General features: G+C 44.0%; 1 protein-coding gene across 1 annotated transcript in view; it reads left to right on the plus strand.

Annotated features, from left to right (window-relative positions):
* LOC143935274 (arf-GAP with SH3 domain, ANK repeat and PH domain-containing protein 1-like) overlaps nucleotides 1–22,171 on the plus strand; it is a gene marked incomplete in the record, with an annotated part of 307,045 nt that overhangs the window by 185,412 nt on the left and 99,462 nt on the right. Inside the window, 3 exon segments of the mRNA XM_077459017.1 lie at nucleotides 1,467–1,596; nucleotides 8,603–8,688; nucleotides 15,182–15,257. Of these exon segments, the coding sequence (XP_077315143.1) occupies nucleotides 1,467–1,596; nucleotides 8,603–8,688; nucleotides 15,182–15,257 (292 nt within the window).

Below are 22,171 nucleotides of genomic sequence, written 5' to 3' on the forward strand. Positions count from 1 at the left end.
CCATTCAGTTGCCAATGGAGGAAAATACAGGGGATTTGTACCAGTATATGCCACCCCCATGCCTCTCCCGTCCCTCTTTTTTTCTTATCGGTCTAGTCTTGTGATTTCTATCAGTGTCTGGTTAAAGCTTGTAGGAGGCGTTTTCATTCTCCCCTGATTGTCCTATGTAGGCTGCAGGACCCCTGACCCTCTGTCTGGACAGTTCTGATTGGCCCTGGTGTGATCACATGCACTCTCCCAAGAGAAAAAAAAAAACTCTCTAGCAATACACACCACACTCAGCATGTGCAGCTTGCCCCCGAGGCTGTGTGCTATCAGTAGAAAGACTGTGGAAGAAGGGGAGGATCAGAGAAGACCCAATCAAACAGCCTTTTTACACAATGCAGAGGATTAAACCCTTAGGTTCCACAGTGTGTATAACAAACATGCTTTACTGTATATACCAGGGGTGCTCAATCTGTGGCTCTCCAGCTGTTGCGGAACTACAAGTCCCATGAGTCATAGCAAGACTCCGACAGCCACAAGCATGACACCCAGAGGCAGAGGCATGATGGGACTTGTAGTTTTGCAACAGCTGGAGAGCCACAGGTTGAGCACCCCTGGTATATACAGACTGATTTTACTGTTGTGGGTTTAGTAACACTCTTTAGTTGAACAAGCTGAAGTTAGAAGCTGATTGGCTATTTTGCACAGCTGCCCCAGATTTTGCATCTCCAGTTTTAGTAAATCAACCCTATTGTGTTTGCAACCTGGGAGAAAAATCTCCTAGATGGGACACATATAGCATTTAAAGCCTAAGCGAGATTTCAACACAAAACTTTTTTTTTTTTTTTGTTATGTATTCCCCTAGCAATTGTAATAATAAAAGAGTGTTTCTTGCTGCAATACTCACCACATCTCTGGCGCCATCTCTCTGACTAGTGATCCAGTAATCAGTTCTTTTCTGAGTTTAATGATGCCCAGCATCATTCAACCCACATCCTGCAAGTGTAGAGTATCATTGGCCCGTCTCAGTGAGGGGACACCATCACGACCCCCTGCGCTAAATAAAATCCATTACATCATTGAGGACTTTGCAGCATCAGGTGACTTACCTGAAGGCACCAGCAAAAGGTAAGTACAGTATAGGAGATTTCAGAAAACAACAGGACTGAGAGAGCAGGAGGAGTTTGGTTGTAGTTGGGCTGCAGTGGTTTGGTTGCGATGAGTTCTACAAGGAACATTTACAACGTTGATGTTATGAGTAGGTTAGGTGGTGATTTTCCTATTCTAATCAGCAGGGAATTTACTCAACATGGAAATATTGGTACTTTCTTGGGGACCCAGAAGTAAAAAAAAAACGTATTTGAGTATTTATGTTTCTGATAGCTGTTGGGAAATTGTGGCTATCTTTCTGTAGAGTTGTGTAGTAAGTGTTGGTCAGCCAGATTTGTGGTGCTTTCAGGGTGGTCTTTGTCTTCTAACAGCACTAAAATTGAGAAGGAGAAGAGGGAGCTGGCCAAGCAGTACGGAATGGTGCGGAATGAGGTGGCTGGAGGAGAAATCGCTGAGGAACTGGAGAAGGAACGAAGGATGTTTCAGTTGCAGATGTGTGAAGTAAGGAATTTTCTGCCCACTACGTACGACATGAAAATTAGGCTGTGTATATATACGGCAGTTCTACAAGGACTACCACCCTCTATTGCCTTTGATCTCATTATAAGATTTGCTGGACTAATTTTGAAGAAAACTGAATTGTGTCTGGTGGATTTTTTGATCAATTCAACATTTAACTCGTTTGTGATCAAATGAATGATTGTTAGCTAAATGTCTAATGTCTAAAAAAGATTTAATGTGTCTAGCCAGATATTTTCACGAGTTAAGCTGACCCATCAAATTGAGCCCTAGTGCACTGGTGTTTATCAGCCCCTGAGCACAGACTGCACATACAGTGCCTTGAAAAAGTATTTTATATTTCATACATCATGGGACACAGAGTTAGGCTAATATTCATCACCTGCTGGGTTATACTTCACCTCCAGGTAAATGGACACTGGTGGACCAAAGGTTTTTAGACAGGAAGTGATCCCCTATATAACACCCCAGCCCCCCCCCCCCCCCATACAGGAAGTACTTCAGTTTTTTACCAGTGTCTGCAAGGTGGGTGGCATGGTTGTTTGAGCTTTCTGAGCACCAGGTCTCTAGTCCCACAAACGGTTCTTAAATGAATCAAGGGATTGACCGATTGGATCTATTTGACACAGGCTTCATATGCTTAGATAAATGTTACCGAGCCTCGCAAAGACGACTCAAGATCCTGCAAGGTTTTGCCTGTAATGTCCGGGTGCTGGACCCTGCGAAGTGGAATCCTGGTCACCACAGCGCAAGGCATTCCTTCAGGGTGCTATACAGGTCCAAGGGAGTTGACACTAAGCATGAAAAGGGTATCTAGTCCTTGAAGGTCCTCAAGTGACAGGAACCCGCCATGAAGGCTGAAGATTGGGCTCTTAGTTTCTAAACTGCACTGCACCTGGATGGGTTAGTGAAACCCCTATAATTATTGTGGGGTGTCCCAGTGATTGTAACAATCAGTCAAGCTAGCTAGAGCTGGACACTTGTGTGCGGTGACCATACGGGGGAGTTTTTGGGCTAGCTGTGGGTGTTTGCAAAGTATACCTTTTTTTGCTTGCATCTGGCTGTTGTTTACCTGTATGATGGCGCACGGCAGTGTGCCATTTGGCCTTGGTTCGCCATGGCTCACATGCATTTGCAAGAGCGCTGCTGGGCTCAGCAGTTTGTTTGGCAGCCATGGCGCACGAGCTTCGCCGCACATGTGCTGTGGCCTGTCACCCCATTCGCCGGGACCGTGCACCCAGTGCACACAATTTTTCCGGTGCACAGCATATTTATTTAAGCTGTATATACAAAGCATGTAGGGCTTCCAGAAGGCAGCTGTGTGACACAATCAATCTGAGCCGCTGTCTGGGATTGTGCCTACAGTCAACGCTGCTGCTTCACCCTTTATCACTAAGGCTGAACTGTCCCCAGCCCTAAACGGTTTAGAGTACAGGACTGCTGGATACACACTATCAGTTTTTCTGCTGAGTTTTTCCTTCAGGCTTACCAAACAAATATAATATGAGGTCAAACCTATGAGTTTCAATTTGTATGCAATCAGGCAGGCCCTTGCACTACATGGTTTTGGTAAACCTGAAGGAAAAACTCAGCAGACAATCTGATAGTGTGTATAGCCCATTGATGAAAAGTTTGACAAGAAGTGGAGCATGCCAGCCGTAGATGCAGCAGTCTCTTCCTTAAACAAGAACTTGACTTGTCTGGTAGATAACGCACAAAGCTTGAAAGACCTTGTTGATAAGAAATTTGAGTCATTAAAGGCTTTCTTTGACCAGTTCAGCTATTCAGCTAGCTGTTGTAGCAATTGGTAACTGCCAGTCCCTAAAGGATCAGATCAGGCAGCCTGATAGGCCTAACCAGGAGGATGATCTGCCTGAAAATAAGGCAAATATTCATCGAGTGCTGTGTTTTGCTGTTGACGCCTTAAAGGATTCCATACAGCAGGTTTCTCGTTTGTCTCTCTTGTCTGTACATATGCTCAGACTTTTGTGGCTTAAGAACTGGTCAGCTGAGCTTCCCTGTAAGAAGCTACTGGCAGGTTTCCCCTTTCATGGGGAACGTTTATTTAGTGATCATTTGGACAACTATATCAGGGAAGAGTTCTCTACTTCCTGTGAAGAAAAGCACCAGGCGTCCTTCGTTTTAAACCTCAGGGACTGCTTCCTCAAAGGGCTCAGCACCAAGGCAGTTCCACCGCCAATAGGGCGTTAGGGCCAGGGGCAAGCCGTAAGGCCAGGGCCAGAAAAAGCCCTGGGTCCAAAATTCTTCAAAACCCAGCACCAAGCCCTCCTTTTGAGGTGATACCGTCACTTCATCGGGTGGGGGGAAGGCTGGTGCACTTTGCGAACGTTTGGAGAACAATAATTCAGGACAAGTGGGTTACAAGCTGGAGTTGTGGGGATCCTCCAAAAAGAGACTTATTGCTTCAGGCACTACATCATTTGATGCATCAAGAAGTGATTGTAGAGGTTCCTGTATCTGAATAAGGCGCAGGTTTTACTCTAAACTGTTTACAGTTCAAAAACCAAACTGGGACGTGAGGTCCATTTTGGACCCAAGATCCCTGAACCAGTATCTACTGATCCAGTCCTTTCAGATGGAGTCTGTCCGCTCAGTACTAGCCTCACTCCAGATGGCAGAGACTCTAGCCTCCATTTATCTAAAGGAGGCGTATTTACATGTTACCTATCTTTCAGCCTCATCAGAGGTTCCTGCAATTTGCAGTAGAGGAACAACCTTTTCAGTTTGTGGCTCTACCCTTAGGGTTTGCTACAGCTCCCTAGGTGTTCACAAAGGTCCTAGCACCAGTGCTGAGTCTTTTAAGGGCCCAAGGGATCTTGGTGCTTGGGAATCTGGATGGCCTTCTGCTCAGAGATCACTCACTACAGGCTCTAGAACAGAGCATAACATGCACAGTGCAGTATTTGGAAAGCTTAGGCTGGATCATAAATACTGAAAAGTCAACCTTGAGACCAGCTCAAATTCAAAAATATTTAGGTCTGATCCTAGATATGGTCCAAGCAAGAGTATTTTTGCCACCCGCAAGGATCTGTGCCCTGAAGAATCAGGTGCGTCAGATAAGGGACACCAGACAACCCTCCATTCGGCTATGTATGAGTCTTCTAGGGAGGATGGTATCCTCCTTCGAGGCAGTGCCATGTGCCTAGTTCCATTCCAGGCCTCTACAACAAGACATCTTGTTGGCTTGGAACAGGAGAGGACAAGCCCTGGATTATCCAATGTTCTAATCTCCTCTGGCACGCTTAAGCCTAAACTGGTGGTTGCAGGATCAGAACCTGTGAAAGGGAAGATCCTTCCTCCCAGTAACTTGGAGAGTACGGACTACAGATGCTAGACCCTAGAAGGGCTCACAACTCAGGGGAAATGGTCAAGGACAGAAGAGAATCCTGCCCATCAACGTCCTGGAATTATGGGCAGTACGATTGGCCCTACGGTCCTGGATGGTGAAGCTTCAGGACTGCCCTATCAGGGTTCAGTGCGACAATGCTACACTGCAGTGGCCTATATAAACCACCAAGGCAGTACCAGGAGTCGTTCAGCTCTGAAGGAGGTGAACCACATACTAGCCTGGGCAGAGGGACATGTGCTGATCCTATCGGCAGTCCATATCCCGGGAGTAGTGAACTGGAAGGTAGATTATCTGCCTGGGGGAATAGTCCCTACACCCAGGGGTGTTCCAGGAAATTTGCCAATGTTGGGGATGACCAGAGGTCGACCTACTGGCATCCAGGTTCAATAACAAGCTACAGCAGTTTGGGTCCCAAACAAGAGATCCTCTGGCAATCTGAACAGATGCTCTGGTAGTTCCATGGAGCCAGTACTCCCTGATTTATGCTTTTGCAGGCTTCGGATAGAGAGGGAGTTCCAGTCATTCTGCTGGCACCAGCCTGGCCCAGAAGGCCCTGGTTCCCGGAGATTGTGAGACTGACAATAGATGAGCCATGGATGCTTCCACGTCACCCCGATCTACTGTCTCAAGGTCCTATATTCCACCCCAATTTACAGTCTCTAAATTTGACAGCATGGCTATTAAAGCCAGGGTGTTAAAGGACCGTGGCATCTCGGGACCAGTGCTGTCTACCCTAGTGAATACTAGAAAAGCTGTCACTAGGAAGATCTATCATAAGGTCTGGAAGACTTGCTTGGTGTGAAGCCAAAAAATGGCATCCTTGGAAATACGTGATTGGGAGAATTCTCTCTTTTCTACAATCGGCTGTGGAAATCAAATTGGCTTTGAGTACAATCAGAGGTTAAGTTTCGGCCCTATCAGTATTCTTCCAAAGGCCTTTATCCTCCCATTCACTGGTCCGAACCTTTATGCAGGGGACTTGCTTGCTTGCCCCCATTAGGTCACCTATGTGTCCTAGGGACTTGGTGCTGTCTGTATTCCAGAAACAGCCGTTTGAACCTATTAAGGAAATTCCATTAGACTTGCTGTCACGCATGCTAGCCTTCCTGATGGCAATCACCTCAGCTATAAGGGTGTCGGAGTTGGAAGCCCTTTCGTGCAGGGAACCATACTTGATCCTTCACCACGACAGCTGTGTTATGACCTGTTCCATCCTTTTTGCCAAAGGTGGTGTTGGCCTTTCAATTATATCAGGACATTATTCTTCCTTCTTTTTTCTCTTGGCCTCGTTCGGCAGAAGAGAATCCTGCATTCTTTGGATGTTGTCCGGGCAGTCAAGGTTTATTTGTCTAGATCTGCAGAGATCTGGTGATCAGATTCCTTTTTTGTTTTACCAAAAGGACCCAAGAAGGTGCAGGCAGCTTCCAAAGCTTCCATTGCCAATTGGGCCCGTCAATCGGTCATTCAGGCCTATGAAATGTAATGCTCCTCCCTTTAGGGTGAGAGCGCATTCTATCAGGGGTGTTGTGAACCTCCTGGTCTTTTCACCATCAGGTATCTGTGGCTCAGATTTGTAAGGCTGCTACCTGGTCTTCGGTGCATATGTTCACAAAATGTTATTAAGTGGATGTCCGAGCAGCTGAGGATTTGGCTTTCAGCCGCAGTGTACTGGAGGCTGCCATATAAGTTCTGATGGTTATTGTTTGGGATGGTGTCCTTACCGTCAAGGCTATTGCTCAGGGACATCCCGGCAGGTAATTAATATTAGCCTAACTGTGTCCCATGATGTATGAAAAAGAAAATAGGATTTTTTCGTCATACTTACCTGTAAAATCCTTTTCTTTCAGTACATCACGGGACACAGAGGCTCCTCCCCTCTTTTTTTGAGGATTCAGTGCTTGCTACAAAACTAAAATACTTCCTGTATGGGAGGGGTTATGTAGGGGATCACTTCCTGTCTAAAGACCTTTGGTATACCAGTGTCCATTTACTTGGAGATGATGTATAACCCAACAGGTAATGAATATTAGCCTAACTCTGTGTCCCATGATGTACTCAAAGAAAAGGGTTTTACAGGTAAGTATGACGAAAAAAATCCTATTTTATACCCCTTGAAATTTTCCACATTTTGTCATGTTACAACCAAATACGTAAATGTATATTATTGGGATTTATTGGGACATAAAATACATTTACATTTTGGGTTGCAATATGAAAAATGTGGAAAATTTCAAGGAGTATGAATACTTTTTTCAAGGCACTGTACATCACCATGAGACTGTTGCTATTTTTGTAGACCATGCATTTCAGCATTTAGTTCATTCTGCGGTGTTTGTTTCTTATGATGTTTGTTTTATAATGATGAGTATTTTAAAGGAGGAGTCCAGCTTGAGCTTTTTAGGCTGGGCATCTCCTCTGGGTCACAGGAGTGCAATTCGTTTCACGCTCCTGTGACCATTTTCAGCAGAGAGTGGTCTGAAGTCCACTCTCCGCTGAGGTCAATGCCATCAGTCGAGGCAGCACGTCATCCCGACTTTCCAGGTCTGAATCCGCCAGCTGCCTTGATTGATGGCAGTCTCGGTGTCTCAGCGAGCTGCGGAGATGGCCGCTCCCTGCCACTCCACAGCTCAGCGCTCCAGTAAGTTGGGAGAAGCAGAAAGGAGAGACGCTGATTGACAGTCAGCAGCTCTCCTCTCGGGGGATCTGTGAAAACTGAGCCATCGGCAGGGGACAGATGCAGCGTTGATCTGATGTTGCATCCACATAGGTAAAAAAAAAACATAGTTATCTTTTAAGTGCAACCGACTGGATTCTCCCTAGGTTCCAAATCGATGCAAACTTCCTATTGATGATTTTGATCAGGGTGAAGATATGGAGAAATGGAGATATCATTTAAAAAAGAAGTAAAGGATCCCCCCCCCCCCCTCCAATTATAATTACCTCAGTGAGAACCGAACGAGCGAACACTGCCGATCACTGGGTTCTGGCAGCTCCCCGAGCAGAGAGATGCTGACTGTCAATCGGCAGCTCTTCGCTCTGCCGCCTCCTCACTTACTGGAGCGCTGAGCTGTGGAGGGGCGGAGAGCGGCCGTCTCAGACTCTCAGCGGCTTGCTGAGCGGCTGAGCCGAGTTGTCAGTCTAGGCACCTGACAGATCCAGAGTCCTATTGTTGGGATGATGCGGTCCCTGGACTTTAGCCTGACCGCTGCTGAAAATGGGTCACAGGCGTGCAAAACGAATTGCACTCCTGTGATCCATAGGAGAAGTACAGCCTTATGAGTTGTCCTAGAACTGAACTTTCAATTATGGATCAATGGTAACGGGTTACATCCCCCATTGGCTTCCTGGAATGAGGTGGTACAATCTCTGTGCCTGAACTCCTAGTCTTAGCCATTACAAGGGGGTCCTGATAACCCTTCTGCAGCCATGTAATTGGAGGGGCTGGAGCCAAGTACTAATAGTAGGGATTCTTTTGTTGAAGATCCCAACAGATATCCAGTTGGTGATTTTACAAACCCTCATACATCAAATCTTGACTAATCATTAATGTACACAGATAAAGAAGATAATTGTGCTTATTCATATATTAATTTGTGCTTTTGTTTTTTGTTTTTGTAGTATTTGATCAAAGTCAATGAAATAAAAAGCAAGAAAGGTGCGGACCTTTTGCAGAATCTCATCAAGCATTACACCTCCCAGTGCAAGTAAGAGTCCAGTATACTTATATTATAAACGTCCTTATTTCCTTCTCTGAATCAATCCTATTAGTCAATCTTTCCTACAATCCCGCCAGTCTTTTATTGTTGATATCCTCACGGGTAACTTTAAAATGACATATGCCATGAAATAGGTAAGCTTCCATTGCTGACTCTTCTGGCAATTCTAGTTGCCCAGCTGTATCAGGCTTCAACACTTTGAGTTTCCAACCAAAAACAACGCAAAGCTGGTCAGATCATTTTAAAACTTCCACCTGGAAAGATGTAGATGGGAAGGGCAATCCGCAACGATACAGAAATTTCCCAGTGCAGCCTCCTGATAGCCAGCACAGAGTCTGATTCAGTATAGTGGGTTAAAAACCGGGGGGTTGACATACATACAGACATACATTTGTAAATACAAGGAAAGCTTCACTACCACGTCAAGGTACCTTTGCAGTGTTGTGCATGGCAGTAGACCACCTGAGCTCCCATCTTGAGACATACATCATATTACCAAAGGTATTGGGACACCTGCCTTTTACACGTACATGAACTTTAATGGCATCCCAGTCTTAGCCGCTAGTGTTCAATATTAACTACTTCCCACCCGGCCAATGTATATATACAGCCGGGTGGGAGCCTCCTCCTTCTGACTGGATGTTCAGGAACGTCCTTCAGAAGGAGGGGGAATGTGCGTGCCCACGCATCGGCGCGATCCCAATGCGCTCATGTCACCCGGACACGACCGGACACCCAGCTCTGTGATTGGCCCTCCTGATCACATGACGGCCGTGTCCAATCACAGCCGTCATGTGATGTAAACAAACAGCCGGTTGCTAGGCAATCGGCTCTCCTCTCCTCACACGGAAGTTAGATGAGGAGAGCGGATCGCTGCAGCCGGCTGGTGATCAGTGTTTTTACAGCTTTTTACTCACTGATCACCAGACTAGTATAAAACACACCTGTCCCCACAACACACATGTCCCTAAATAATAAAAACACATGTCCCCCACATATGTCCCACTAAAATCACATGTCCCAATGATTATCTGCACACATATGTCCGTGATCACCTGCACACATATGTACATGATCATTTGCGTACATATGTCCGTGATCACACAAACCAATTATTATACACTTAACGGGATTTGTGTACCAAAAACATGTAGCAGAATATATTTTGGCTTAAATTTATGACAAAATTCGATTTTATTGGATTTCCTTTAAAATAGAAAGAAGAAAATATTGTTTTTTTTTTTTTCAAAATTTCCGCTCTTTTTGCGCTTATCGCAAAAAATAAAAAACACAGTCGTGAATAAATACCGCCAAAAGAAAGTTCTATTTGTGCGAACAAAATGATAAAAATTTAATTTGGGTACAGCGTAGCATTACCGTGCAATTGTCATTGAACGTGCGAGAGCGCTGAGAGCTGAAAATTGGTCTGGGAAGGAAGGGGGCGAAAGTGCCCAGTATTGTAGTGGTTAAGTTGGCCCACCCTTTGCAGCTATAACAGCTTCAACTCTTCTGTGAAGGCCGTCCACAAGGTTTAGTAGTGTGTCTATGGGAATGTTTGACCATTCTTCCAGAAGCGCATTTGTGAGATCAGGCACTGATGTAGACTAGAAGGCCTGGCTCGCAGTCTCCACTCTACATTTTCCCAAAGATGTTCTAATGGGGATGAGGTCAGGACTTTGTGCACGCCGGTCAAGTTCCTCCACCCCAAACTTGCTCATCCATGTCTTTATGGACTTTGCTTTGTGCACTGGTCCAAATCATTTGGTGGAGGGGGATTATGGTGTGGGGTTGTTTTTCAGGGGATGTGCTTTGGCCGTTAGTTCCAGTGAAGGAAACTCCTAAGGTGTCAGCATACCAAGACATTTTTGGACAATTTCTTGCTCCCAACTATGTGGGAACAGTTTGAGATGGCCCCTTCGTGTTTCAACATGACTGCTCACCAGTGCACAAAGCAAGGTCCATAAAGACATTGATTAACAAGTTTGGGGTGGAGGAACTTGACTGGCCTGCCTCAAGAACACCTTTAGGATGAATTAGAGCGGAGACTGTGAGCCAGGCCTTCTCGTCCAACATCAGTGCCTGACCTCACAAATGCTCTTCTGGAAGAATGGTCAAACATTCTCATAGACGCACTCCTACATCTTGTGGACGGCCTTCCCAGAAGAGCTGAAGCTGTTATACCTGAAAAGGGTGGGCCAACTCAATATTGAGCCCTATGGGCTAAGACTGTGATGCTATTAAATTTTGTGTGTGTAAAGGCCGGCATCCAAATACTTTTGGTAATATAGTGTACCTAGCAATGAATAAATTGAGAGCAGGCAGCACACCGGACTTGCTGAATAGTAACTCAATGGACCTCTGCACCAAATCCAACATAGCAAAAAATGGCAGACGCTCAGATCAATTAATAGCCAGCAAAAGAGATAGACCAGAAATGGGCATACAGAAAAAGGCAAGTCGGAGAAAAGCGGTTATTTCTCATCTTTGCACTAGTTCCTGGTTAGCGAGAATTAGAAATTCTCTGCATCAGCATGACAGCTTGCCAATTATTTCAAAAAGGAAACGCCAGCAATGGGAACCTACATTCTTTTCTTATAACATGTTTCTTTGAGCACAGGAGCTGTGATTGGGTATGCAACAGCTCTCGGTGATATTAGTAAGCTTACATAACTTATGGCATGTTAATTGAGGCCTTGGGATTTAACTTGTATGAAAATAGTGAGTACAGCAAGCTTTTACCTTGCATTTTCATAGCTTTTGGCACACATCAAACCGCTTTCTCAAACCCTTTCAAGCTGAACTCGGAGAAAACAACAAAAAAAAGCCGTTGCAGTGGCGTCCCCCATTCCACCGCTAGGGCAAATTGTTTGACAGGCTTAGGGGGAGCTGAAGAGGACCTATTAGTTACCCTCACACCCCGGCAGGCTCTGGTGCTTGCCTTTTCTACCCTCCGCTCTGGGCAGTCCCTCTGCATCATCACATACTAACTGTGCATTGTGTGTGGATAAGGCAGGCATGGGGGGCCCCACTGAAAGGGTTTTTTTATTTATTTATTTTTTATTATTTACAGAGTTGTTCTTTAATGACCATCAACTTTATGGGGATCACAGTCTCTGCTCTAATTCATCCCAAAGGTGTAGACAATAGGAGATCAGGGGCTACCATACTAATTTACCACTCCGTGCAGTGGTTAAAAAGCTGTGTGCCTAAACTTTGGGACAACTTTTGTTCTCATTTCTACACTATATTAACACATTAGCGCCTTAAGCGTTCCCTTCACTGAAACAAAGGGGCCAAGCCCAACCCCTGAAAAACAACCCCACACCATAATCCCCCCTCCACCAAATGATTTGGACCAGTGCACAAAGCAAGGTCCATAAAGACATGGGTGAGTGAGTTTGTGGTGGAGAAACTTGACTGGCCTGCAACTCAACCAGACAGAACACCTTTGGTATAAATTAGAGTGGAGACTGCGAGCCAAGCCAACATCAGTGCCTGACTTCACAAATGGGCTTCTGGAAGAATGGTCAAACATTCCCATAGACACACTCCTAAACCTTGTGGACAGCCTTCCCAGAAGAGTTGAAGCCGTTATAGCTGCAAAGGGAAAAGGCGGGCCAACTCAATATTAAACCCTACGGTCTAAGACCCTACGGTCTAAGACTGGGATGCTGTTAATATTCATGTGCATTTAAAGGCACATGACTACTTACTTTTGGTAATATACTGTAATGTATGTTCCAGCACTACTTGTAACTTATTGAAACCTACTGAAGCCTACTAGCTGCTTATGACAGTTTGTTGTTCTCCAAACAATACTGGAGGTTGCTTTAAAAAAGCTTTAAGAAAATTGCCTAAAACAGCGGTTGCCAATCAGTGGTCCGTGGTTCACGAGAAAATTTTGATGGACCCTAGGGGTTTTGCTGCAAATCAACATTGTGGTGGGATGTATACCACCCATTGTTGTTTCCAGTGTTGTTCTCAGTGTGACCCAGAGAGCCAGAGCTTTGTGTGTATAAGGCAGCAGTGTGATCCAGGGGGAGAGGGCAGAGAGCTAGAGCATTGTGTGTACTGTATGAGTCAGCTGTGCAATCCAGGGAGAGGGGGTCAGGAAGTTGTAGCATTGTTAGAATAAGGCAGCAGTGTGATGCTGAGTGCGGGGAGAAGGGAGGGGCAGAGAGCTGGAGCATTGTGTTTATAAGTTCGTTGTGTGATCCAGGGGGAGGCCAGAAAGCTGGAGCATTGTGTGTATAAGGCAGCAGGATGCTCCAGGGTAAGAGGGGCAGAGAGCTGGAGCATTGTGTGTATAAGGCAGCAGTGTAATCTAGGGTAAGAGGGGCAGAGAGCTGGAGCATTGTGTGAATAAAGCAGCAGTGTGATGCTGAGTGCGCCGAGAAGGGAGGGGCAGAGAGCTGGAGCATTGTGTGTATAAGGCAGCAGTGTGATGCTGAGTGCGCCGAGAAGGGAGGGGCAGAGAGCTGGAGCATTGTGTGTATAAGGCAGCAGTGTGATCCAGGGAGAGTGAGATGAAGCATTGTGTGTATAAGGCAGCAGTGTGGTCCAGGGGGAGGGGGGCAGAGAGCTGGAGCATTGTGTGTATAAAGCAGCAGTGTGATCTAGTGGGAGGGGGGCAGAGAGCTGGAGCATTGTGTGTGTATAAGGCAGCAGTGTGATCCAGGGGGAGGGGGGCAGAGAGCTGGAGCATTGTGTGTATAAAGCAGCAGTGTGATCTAGTGGGAGGTGGGCAGAGAGCTGGAGCATTGTGTGTGTATAAGGCAGCAGTGTGATCCAGGGGGAGGGGGGCAGAGAGCTAGAGCATTGTGAGTATAGGGCATGTTAGTGGTCCACAGGATTCAAAATTGTGAGTTTAGTGGTCTGTGAGGTACGAAAAAGTTTGGCGACCACTGGCCTAAAGCAAGCCCTTCACTAAAATGCTGCAGTATACCCGTAAAAAACACCTCCAGAAAAAAGTTAGAAAACATTCCAGGATTACACCCAATACTTACAATCCTTAAAATGAGATTGTAGGAAAGCCCAAGATCCAAGTTCTTTTGAGAAAAGAATCCAGGAGTGTTTTTGCACACGATTTTTACCTGCTAAAATAATTTGTCATTTTGGCCAGCTATTTATTGATGCATAGCCCTCTGTTAGTCAAGAGGATCACTCCTTTAACATTACTGCTTGTTCAGCTCCCTGCTCATTTACAGAGGTGTTCATGGTGATTAATTGCACAATGAGCAGGCTAGGGACAGAGAGGTGAGATAGGAAGCTGGAAATAAATGTCACCTGACTAGCTGTAAAATGTGGAAAAAATGTTGTGTATTCTACATGCTTGGCTGCACCGAAAAAACGGGGAACTCAAGGCATACATAAAAAAAAAACACAAAAAAAGCACACACAAATAAATTCAGTGATGTGTTCTTTGATAAACCATTTAATGTAATTTTAGATGAATTCGAATGTCTGTGCACATGTGCCAACTGTAGACATGTTGAAAAGAGTAGAGAGCAGACTGAGCAGAGTGTTCTGCTGCTCCTTCATTACATGTGTGTTAAATGTTCATTTATGTCTAGATCACTGGTAAAAATTGTTTTATTTACGTTACCCCAGCAGCCAGCATGCTTCTCTTTTCCCCTACATTTTGGCCTGGGGGATTGTCCCTCAGCAGTGTTTTTACATCCACTGCAGGGCTTTGGGCCCTTCGTTGTACTTGATGTACATGAGACTTCTGGAATGTAGTGGAGAAGAGGCTGCATGCCCTGGTCTTACAGCCTTGATGGCCCCTGCTCGAGCGGGTAAGAGGTGCTTCTTATTTTTTTTTCGGTGCTTAAGACCTAAACGAGTGTTTAACCTTTACCGTTCAGGGGCAGCCCCATTGAGATGGTGGATTTTTTGTTTTCACCAGAGTTCAGCTTTAAAGACATCTTAAAGGCATATTTTTTTTTTAAATGGCAAACATGTTATACTTACCTGCTCTGTGCAGTAGCTTCGCACAGAGCAGTCCCGATCCTCCTCTTCTCGGGTCCCCCGCCGTCGCTCCTGGCCTCTCCCTCCTGCTGAGTGCCCCTCACAGCAAACAGCTTGCAATGGGGTCACCCGAGCTGCTGCTCTGTGTGTACGTTCCCACGTGGAGTGCAGCTTGGCCCCACGCCCACTCTCTCCTCATTGGCTCAGTGGCTGTGATTGACAATAGAGGCAGCCAATGTGGAGGAAGATTCCTGAGAGAGCCACTGTTCCTGTGCCACATCACTGAATCGAGAATCTGTTGCTTTGACAGCACAAACAACTTCCTGCAGTCCCAAATATTTCTCAATAAGGTGTATATTCTGACCAATAAGACCAATCACAACCTCTCCTAGTGACATGCAGTTTTTGTAGGAATGCCTAGGTATCCTAGGGTAATTGTATGCCTTCTGAACAGCCCCGCTCATGTGTATGCCCAAGGTGGCGATTTGATCCCAGAATAATGACTTATTTGTAGCTTTCTGCAGGAATGTTTACAAGCCACTGAAAAACTGAAATCCTACATTGAAAGCCTGACTACAGAGATGCAAATTGTGAGTACCTGTCCTGTAGCTGTTCACCTATTGTTTTTACATTCTCTGGATGGTGCAGTTTGCATAGGTAGCCTAGCCATGCATTTTTTCTTTTTTGCAAAGCTCTGATGAAGAGGGAAATTCCCCCGAAACACGTCGGCCCACTTTGAGTATTTGCCCTTGCATGGGCATGTCTAATTTTTAAACTTTTAATGTGTATATTTTGTAACCCAGCTATTATGAAAACGTAGGGACTTTTTCATGGCTTTATATATGCATTTGTTTACTTTGCACTTGAATAAATTGTATTGTCTTGATCCTAGCGGTCGATCACACGCCCTCCTCCTCTTTCTTTTTTTCCCCACTCAACCTTCTTCAGACCACCCCAGGTCAGTTTAGGCAGCGGGACACGCACAACAACTTCCACATTCATTTCTAATTTTTCTTTCCCCCCCCCCCCCCCTTTTTTTTTCTTCCAAAAAAGTCCCACCATGGTATATATCAAAAACGCCTTCAGGAGAGAGGGAGAAATTCTTTCTTTGTTTACCTTGTTATTAGCCTAGCCATGCATGTCAGGATACTTTTATTTAAATTCTGCTTGTGTTTACATTTGTTACACTGCTTTTCATAGTGACCCAGGGTGAGTACATAAGATCCTCAGAGCTCCCATTAAAAAGGTCCTGGACTATGAAAGATATACGCAAAAGCAAGCGGAAGGCAAGCATCAGTCATCTGTATTGCCTGTAGGATCCCTGTTCACCACTGGGTCTCTGTATGGAGGTGGCCATCTTCGTAGAGGCAAATCTTTGCTTCCATATGTCAGAGCTGCCTCCTTGATGACTGGTGATCAGATAACTGGTGGGGGAATATTCAAGAAGGAGCAGAAAACGTGGATGAGGCTTAACTTTACAGAATGAATGAAGCATATGCTGGGAGATTCTTGTACTGCAGTTCCTGAGGTACAGCTTTCTCTCCAGCAAGATTTCAGCAGAACAGTGAGGGCACAACAGAGGCATGAGCAAAGCTCACACAGCTTTATAGATGTATATCTGCAAAGAGGATTGCCAAGACAGATGAAGTGTACTGCTATTTTTCAGGAGGCATTAAAATCAAGGGGTAGACTTTTAAGATTACTGCACTATTATATTTTCTAGATGATCACTATAACATAGCAAATCTTTACTTTTTAAAGGTCAGTTTCATGATTTAAGGGGTTTATTTTATGGTACTGTTCTAGCAACACTTCCATGGGGCTTTACAGCCTCTCCAGTAGCATAACAGTAGATAAGGGGCCCCGCTAGAGAGGTTGTCTGATGTCTCCATACGATTACAGAAGAGCTGACATCAGATGCACAGGATCATACTTTTGCTAGTCACAGAACTCCTTTACAACAACTAAATGTGAGGAAATTTAAAAGTATAACTAAAGGCAAAACGTTTTCTTTACTTTTGGATAGGGTGGAGTAGGATTAGAACACCTGTCAGGTTTTTCTTGCTGTCTGTGCCCCCCAATAGGGAGATTCACCCTCTCTGTTTGTCCCGTTTACCATTAGCATTGAAAGTGAAAGTAAATGAAAATCCCACGTTTTGTTTTGTTCCCAAAAAAAGGGGACATCTTCCAAATTGGACACTAGTTAGTGACCTGGGGGTCCCCAAGGGATTCCTCAATATGCAGGGATTTCCTCCCACTTCCTGTTTTGGCTATGGGACAGGAAGTGAAGCTAAATCTCCCCAATTGGGCAGAGATGGCAAAAAAAACAAAAAAAATAAATTAAAACGGGTTATAAACCAGTATTCATTTTTACATAAAATTTCAATTTAGTCTTAGTTATAGTCTTTTTTGGCTAAAATGCCATTTTAGTTTTAGTTGTATGTTAGTCATCTGAATCGTCTTAGCTCTAGACGTATTTTAGTAGACTAAAATATCCAGTACATTTTAGTCGACTAAAATCAAATGGGTTTAGTTAAATTTTAATGCACTATTTAAGCATTTCTTTAGAATTGCCAAACTCGTATACTACTGGAGTAAAAATCTAATAACATATTATTATTTATGGTATTATGATTTTAACATGCACTACAGACAGATTTAGCCGTTGCGATATACAGTATAACATTTATATAAATCAAGTTTCAGAAACAAACAAAAATATTGCTTTTTGACAAGCAGAAGTACTTGAAAATATAATTTATATATATATATATATATATATATATATATATATATATATATATATAAAAATGTAAACTTTATTGGCTGTAATGCCATTGCACATATTACCTGAATATATTACCAACATTAAATATTGAGGGAAAAAAAAAGCATTTTTCTTTTATTTATTTATTTATTTATTTTTTTTTCTTTGTTTTGTTTTCTTTTAGCAGCTTAGTAGATGCCCCCTACCTATTTTTATGTAGTAGTGCAGTGTTCATTTTGATGTCAAATTTCAATTTAGTTTTAGTCATAGTCATTTGATTAAAATGCTTTTTTAGTTTTAGTCGTGTTTTTACTCCTTTGATTAAAATGCTGTTTTAGTTGTATTTTAGTCAACTAAAATCGTATTAATTTAGTCGGCGAAATTAACACTGGTTATAACCCTCCCTTACTCTGTCCATAAAGAAAAATAAAAAAGTTTTGCCTATAGTTCTACTTTAATGGCTTCGGATCTTCTCTTCACTCTGGTCAGCAGTTGGGTGGTAAGCCTTTATGCATAACACAGTATTCCTGAGGGTAAAAAATCCAAGTGTCGTCTTTGGAAAAAAAAAAAAAGGATGACCATTAAAATTTGTAATTCTAAAATAAGATTCGCAGTATAAAAAGTTTCTATAAAGTTTATAGAGTAATTGTTTGTTTATAGGAGCACTAACAATTATATAGTAAAATAAAATTAAAATATTATCATTTTTTTTTGTTTACTGACTACAAAAACCACAATGTTCAGAACTTACTGGCTGTGCTGGTAAATAGCCGAATTATTTTATACTCCAACAAAAAGTTGATGCTGAAAAGTTTGTTGATGGAAAATTAAGATTAAAAGTGAATTCTCCACACTGCTAAAACCCCTGAAAAGCGCCCCAGTGGGAAAGGGGTCTTACATCCCCATGCCTGACATTGCCGTTGTGACATGGATAGAATAAAAGTAAACAACAATACACACACATTTACTTAAAGGGGAGGGCCACCCTGAAAAACAAAAAAATGTTAAAAATTACAAAAAATCTAAAAAAAAAAAAAATGAAAAAAATTTTTTTTTTTACTTACCAGAAATGCCTGTTGCTAGGCACTTTCTCCTAATCTTCCTCTTCCTCCTCCACGGAGATCTTCTGTCTTCTGTCTTCGTCGCGGCGTCTTCTGGGTAATGAGTCGCGCTGTGTTCTGGGAACTGTGTGTTCCAGAACACAGCGCGTCCCATTCAGAAAGCGCTGCGGGACTCGCGCATGCGCAGTAGCTGCGGGACTCGCGCATTCGCAGTAGGAAACGGGCAGTGAAGCCATAAGGCTCCGCTGCCTGTTTCCCTTACAAGGGATGGCGGCGCCGGGACCCGAGAGCCGAGGGACGGGTCGGCCTCGGGCGGCCGACATCGCGGGCGCCCTGGACAGGTGAGTGTGTTTATTAAGTCAGCAGCTGCAGTGTTTGCAGCTGCTGACTTTTTTTTTTTTTTTTTATAACCGGCCCTCCGCTTTAAAGCCCATCTCCGAGCAAAAAACTGGTGCTCAGTCATGTTGGAAGAGGAAGGGGCCATCCCCAAACTGTTCCCACAATGTTGGGAGCATGAAATAGTCCAAAATGTCTTGGTATGCCGACGCCTTAAGAGTTCCCTTCACTTGAACTAAGGGGCCAAGCTCATCCCCTGAAAAACAACCCCACAACATAATCCCAAATAATTTGGAGGGGTGGCTCAATACTTTTGGCAATATAGTGTGGATGAGCAAGTTTGGGGTGGAGGAACTTGACTGGCCTGCACAGAGTCCTGATCTCAGCCCTCAACTGTGAGCCAGGCCATCTTGTCCAGTATCAAAGCCTGACATCACAAATGCGCTTCTGGAAGAATGGTCAAACATTCCCATAGACACACTCCTAAACCTTGTGGACGGTCTTCCTAGAAGAGCTGAAGCTGTTATAACTGCAAAGGGTGGGCCAACTCAATATTGAACCCTACGGGACTAAGACTGGGATGCCATTAAAGTTTGTGTGTGTTTAATGGCAGGTGTCCCAATACTTTTAACAATATACTGTGTGTGTGTGTATAATTTAGGGTTTAAATACACTTTAGTGGGTAGCATATTAGAATACAAGAAGTATCTCACAAAAGTGAGTACACCCCTCACATTTTTGTTAATATTTTATTATATCTTTTCATGTGACAACACTGAAGAAATGACACTTTGCTACAATGTAAAGTAGTGAGTGTACAGCTTGTATAACAGTGTAAATAACTCAACACACAGCCATTAATGTCTAAACCGCTGGCAACAAAAGTGAGTACACCCCTAAGTGAAAATGTCCATATTGGGCCCAAAGTGTCAATATATTGTGTGACCACCATTAATTTCCAGCACTACCTTAACCCTCTTGGGCATGGAGTTCGCCAGAGCTCATGTTGGAATACTGCCCTGGGGCCCAGTCTCCAAAGGGAGGGGGTCATGCTCTGCTTCAGTATGTCACAGTACATGTTGATATGAACATACACTACAGACCAGTGTTCATTTTGATGTCAAATTTTTATTTAGTCTTATTCTTTTGACTAAAATGGCATTTTGGTTTTAGTCGTATTTTAGTCATCTCAGTTGTTTTAGTTTTAGTCGACTAAAATGGTATTAAGTTAGTCGACTAAAATGTTTTAGTCTACTAAATTAACACTGCTGGTGCATCATCTTTAGAAGAGTCTTTCTTCTGGAATGACAGCCATGCAGACCAATTTGATGCAGTGTGCGGCGTATGGTCTGAGCACTGACAGGCTGTCCCCCCAGCCCTTCAACCTCTGCAGAAATGGCAGCACTCATATGCCTATTTCCTAAAGAAAACCTCTGGATATGACGCTGAGCACGTGCACTCAACTTCTTTGCTCGTGTTAACCTGTCCTGTTAAACCGCTGTATGGTCTCGGCCACCGTGCTGCAGCTCAGTTTCAGGGTCTTGCCAATCTTCTTATAGCCTGGGCCATCTTTGTGTAGAACAACAATTCTTTTTTTTTTCAGATCGTCAGAGAGTTTTTTGCCATAAGGTGGCATGTTGAACCTCCAGTGACCAGTATGAGAGAGTGAGAGCGATAACACCAATTTAACACACCTGCTCCCCATTCACACCTGAGACCTTGTAACGCTAACCAGTGACATGGCAGGGGAAGGGAAAATTTCGAATTGGGCCCAATTTGGACATTTTCACTTAGGGGTGTATGCACTTTTGTTGCCAGTGGTTTAGACATTAATGGCTGTGTGTTGAGTTATTTTGAGGGGACAGAAAATTTACACTGTTATACAAGCTGTACACTCACTACTTTACATTGTAGAAAAGTGTAATTTCTTCAGTGTTGTCATATGTGAAGATATAATAAAATATTTACAAAAATGTAAGGGGTGTACTCACTTTTGTGAGTTACTGTATGTGGCAGAGATATGCAATTAGCGGACCTCCAGCTGTTGCAGAACTACAAGTCCCATGAGGCATAGCAAGGCTCTAACAGCCACAAGCATGACACCCAGAGGCAGAGGCATGATGGGACTTGTAGTTTTGCAACAGCTGGAGGTCCGCTAATTGCATATCCCTGGTATATGGCATAGGCCTTATGTGTCAAAAGGTTCTGCTTTTTGTGTTGCTTGAAGAGCAGACGCACTTATTGTAAAGAGATCCTTTCCCACATTGTAATGCCGCCGTCAATTAAACCTTAAAATACCATATTCTAAGAAGCAGAATCCTGGGGATAGCTCAGCCACAGAGCAGAATCTTGAAACCACACCATCCATCCTTTATGTCCAGTAATTGTCTTACGCCTCTCACTCCCTGGTCCCCTGAGACCGTCCGGAGACAGGCTGGCGCAGGTGAATGGGAGGTCTGTGCAACATCCGGCTGACTACGTGATGGATCATCCTAGTGTGTGACTTTACAGCCAAGATGTTTCCTTGATGTCGGACACCCTGCACCATCTGCATTTGTGTCTGATTAAAATATATATCTGGAAAGGTTTAAAACCTGTTATTCATGTGGGCAGTGTGGGGAAGAGGTGTTACCCTTTAATTTCACCTTAATGCAAAATGATATTGTATTTTAAACACATTATTATAGCAAAGCACACCTGACCTCAAACAATGGGCTTGATAAACTATAGTGTTTCCGATTTTTTTTTTTTTTTTTTTCTTATTAGCGTACATGTGATGTGCAATTGACAGATTGTGCCGAATAAAAAACATAGTAAGTGTTCAAAAGGATTTGCAGCATGTGTGCCAAAAATGGACAAATCAAAATGTGCGCTTTGTCACAGAAATGTTAGTTTCTGTGCCCTATAAAGGATGGGCTCAGGTGTGTTTGCAAGTTCACGTGCCCGCGCCCGCCAGGAAGCTTGCACAGCGCAGCCCTAATCACAAGCAGTCACACATTTCACGATCTCTGCAGCCGCGGATCTGGAAATGTCTCACTGCCTGTGATTAGTGCTGCCCAGTGTAAGCTTCCTGGCGGGCACGGGCATGTGAAGTTGTGAACACGCCTGAGCCCATCCTAAGAAACGAATATCTGTGCAGATCTCTATTTGGTCTGACCAGTTAAGGCCTCCCCATTCCTTCCTTCCTCCTTCCGCCTATCTGAGCATAGGAGAGAAGGCAGACGGCGGGGGTTCCTCTGGGGTAAAAAGGTTGAGAAAGACTGGTTCAGACAATCATCAGAGGAACCCTTGAAATCATTTTCTAGTCTCGAGGAACCCTTACTAAAACCAATTCATTGGT

The sequence above is a fragment of the Lithobates pipiens genome, unplaced genomic scaffold (genome assembly GCF_037356315.1).
Source record: "Lithobates pipiens isolate NorthernLeopardFrog02 unplaced genomic scaffold, aLitPip1_a1.2 Scaffold_28, whole genome shotgun sequence".
Classification (NCBI taxonomy): domain Eukaryota; kingdom Metazoa; phylum Chordata; class Amphibia; order Anura; family Ranidae; genus Lithobates; species Lithobates pipiens.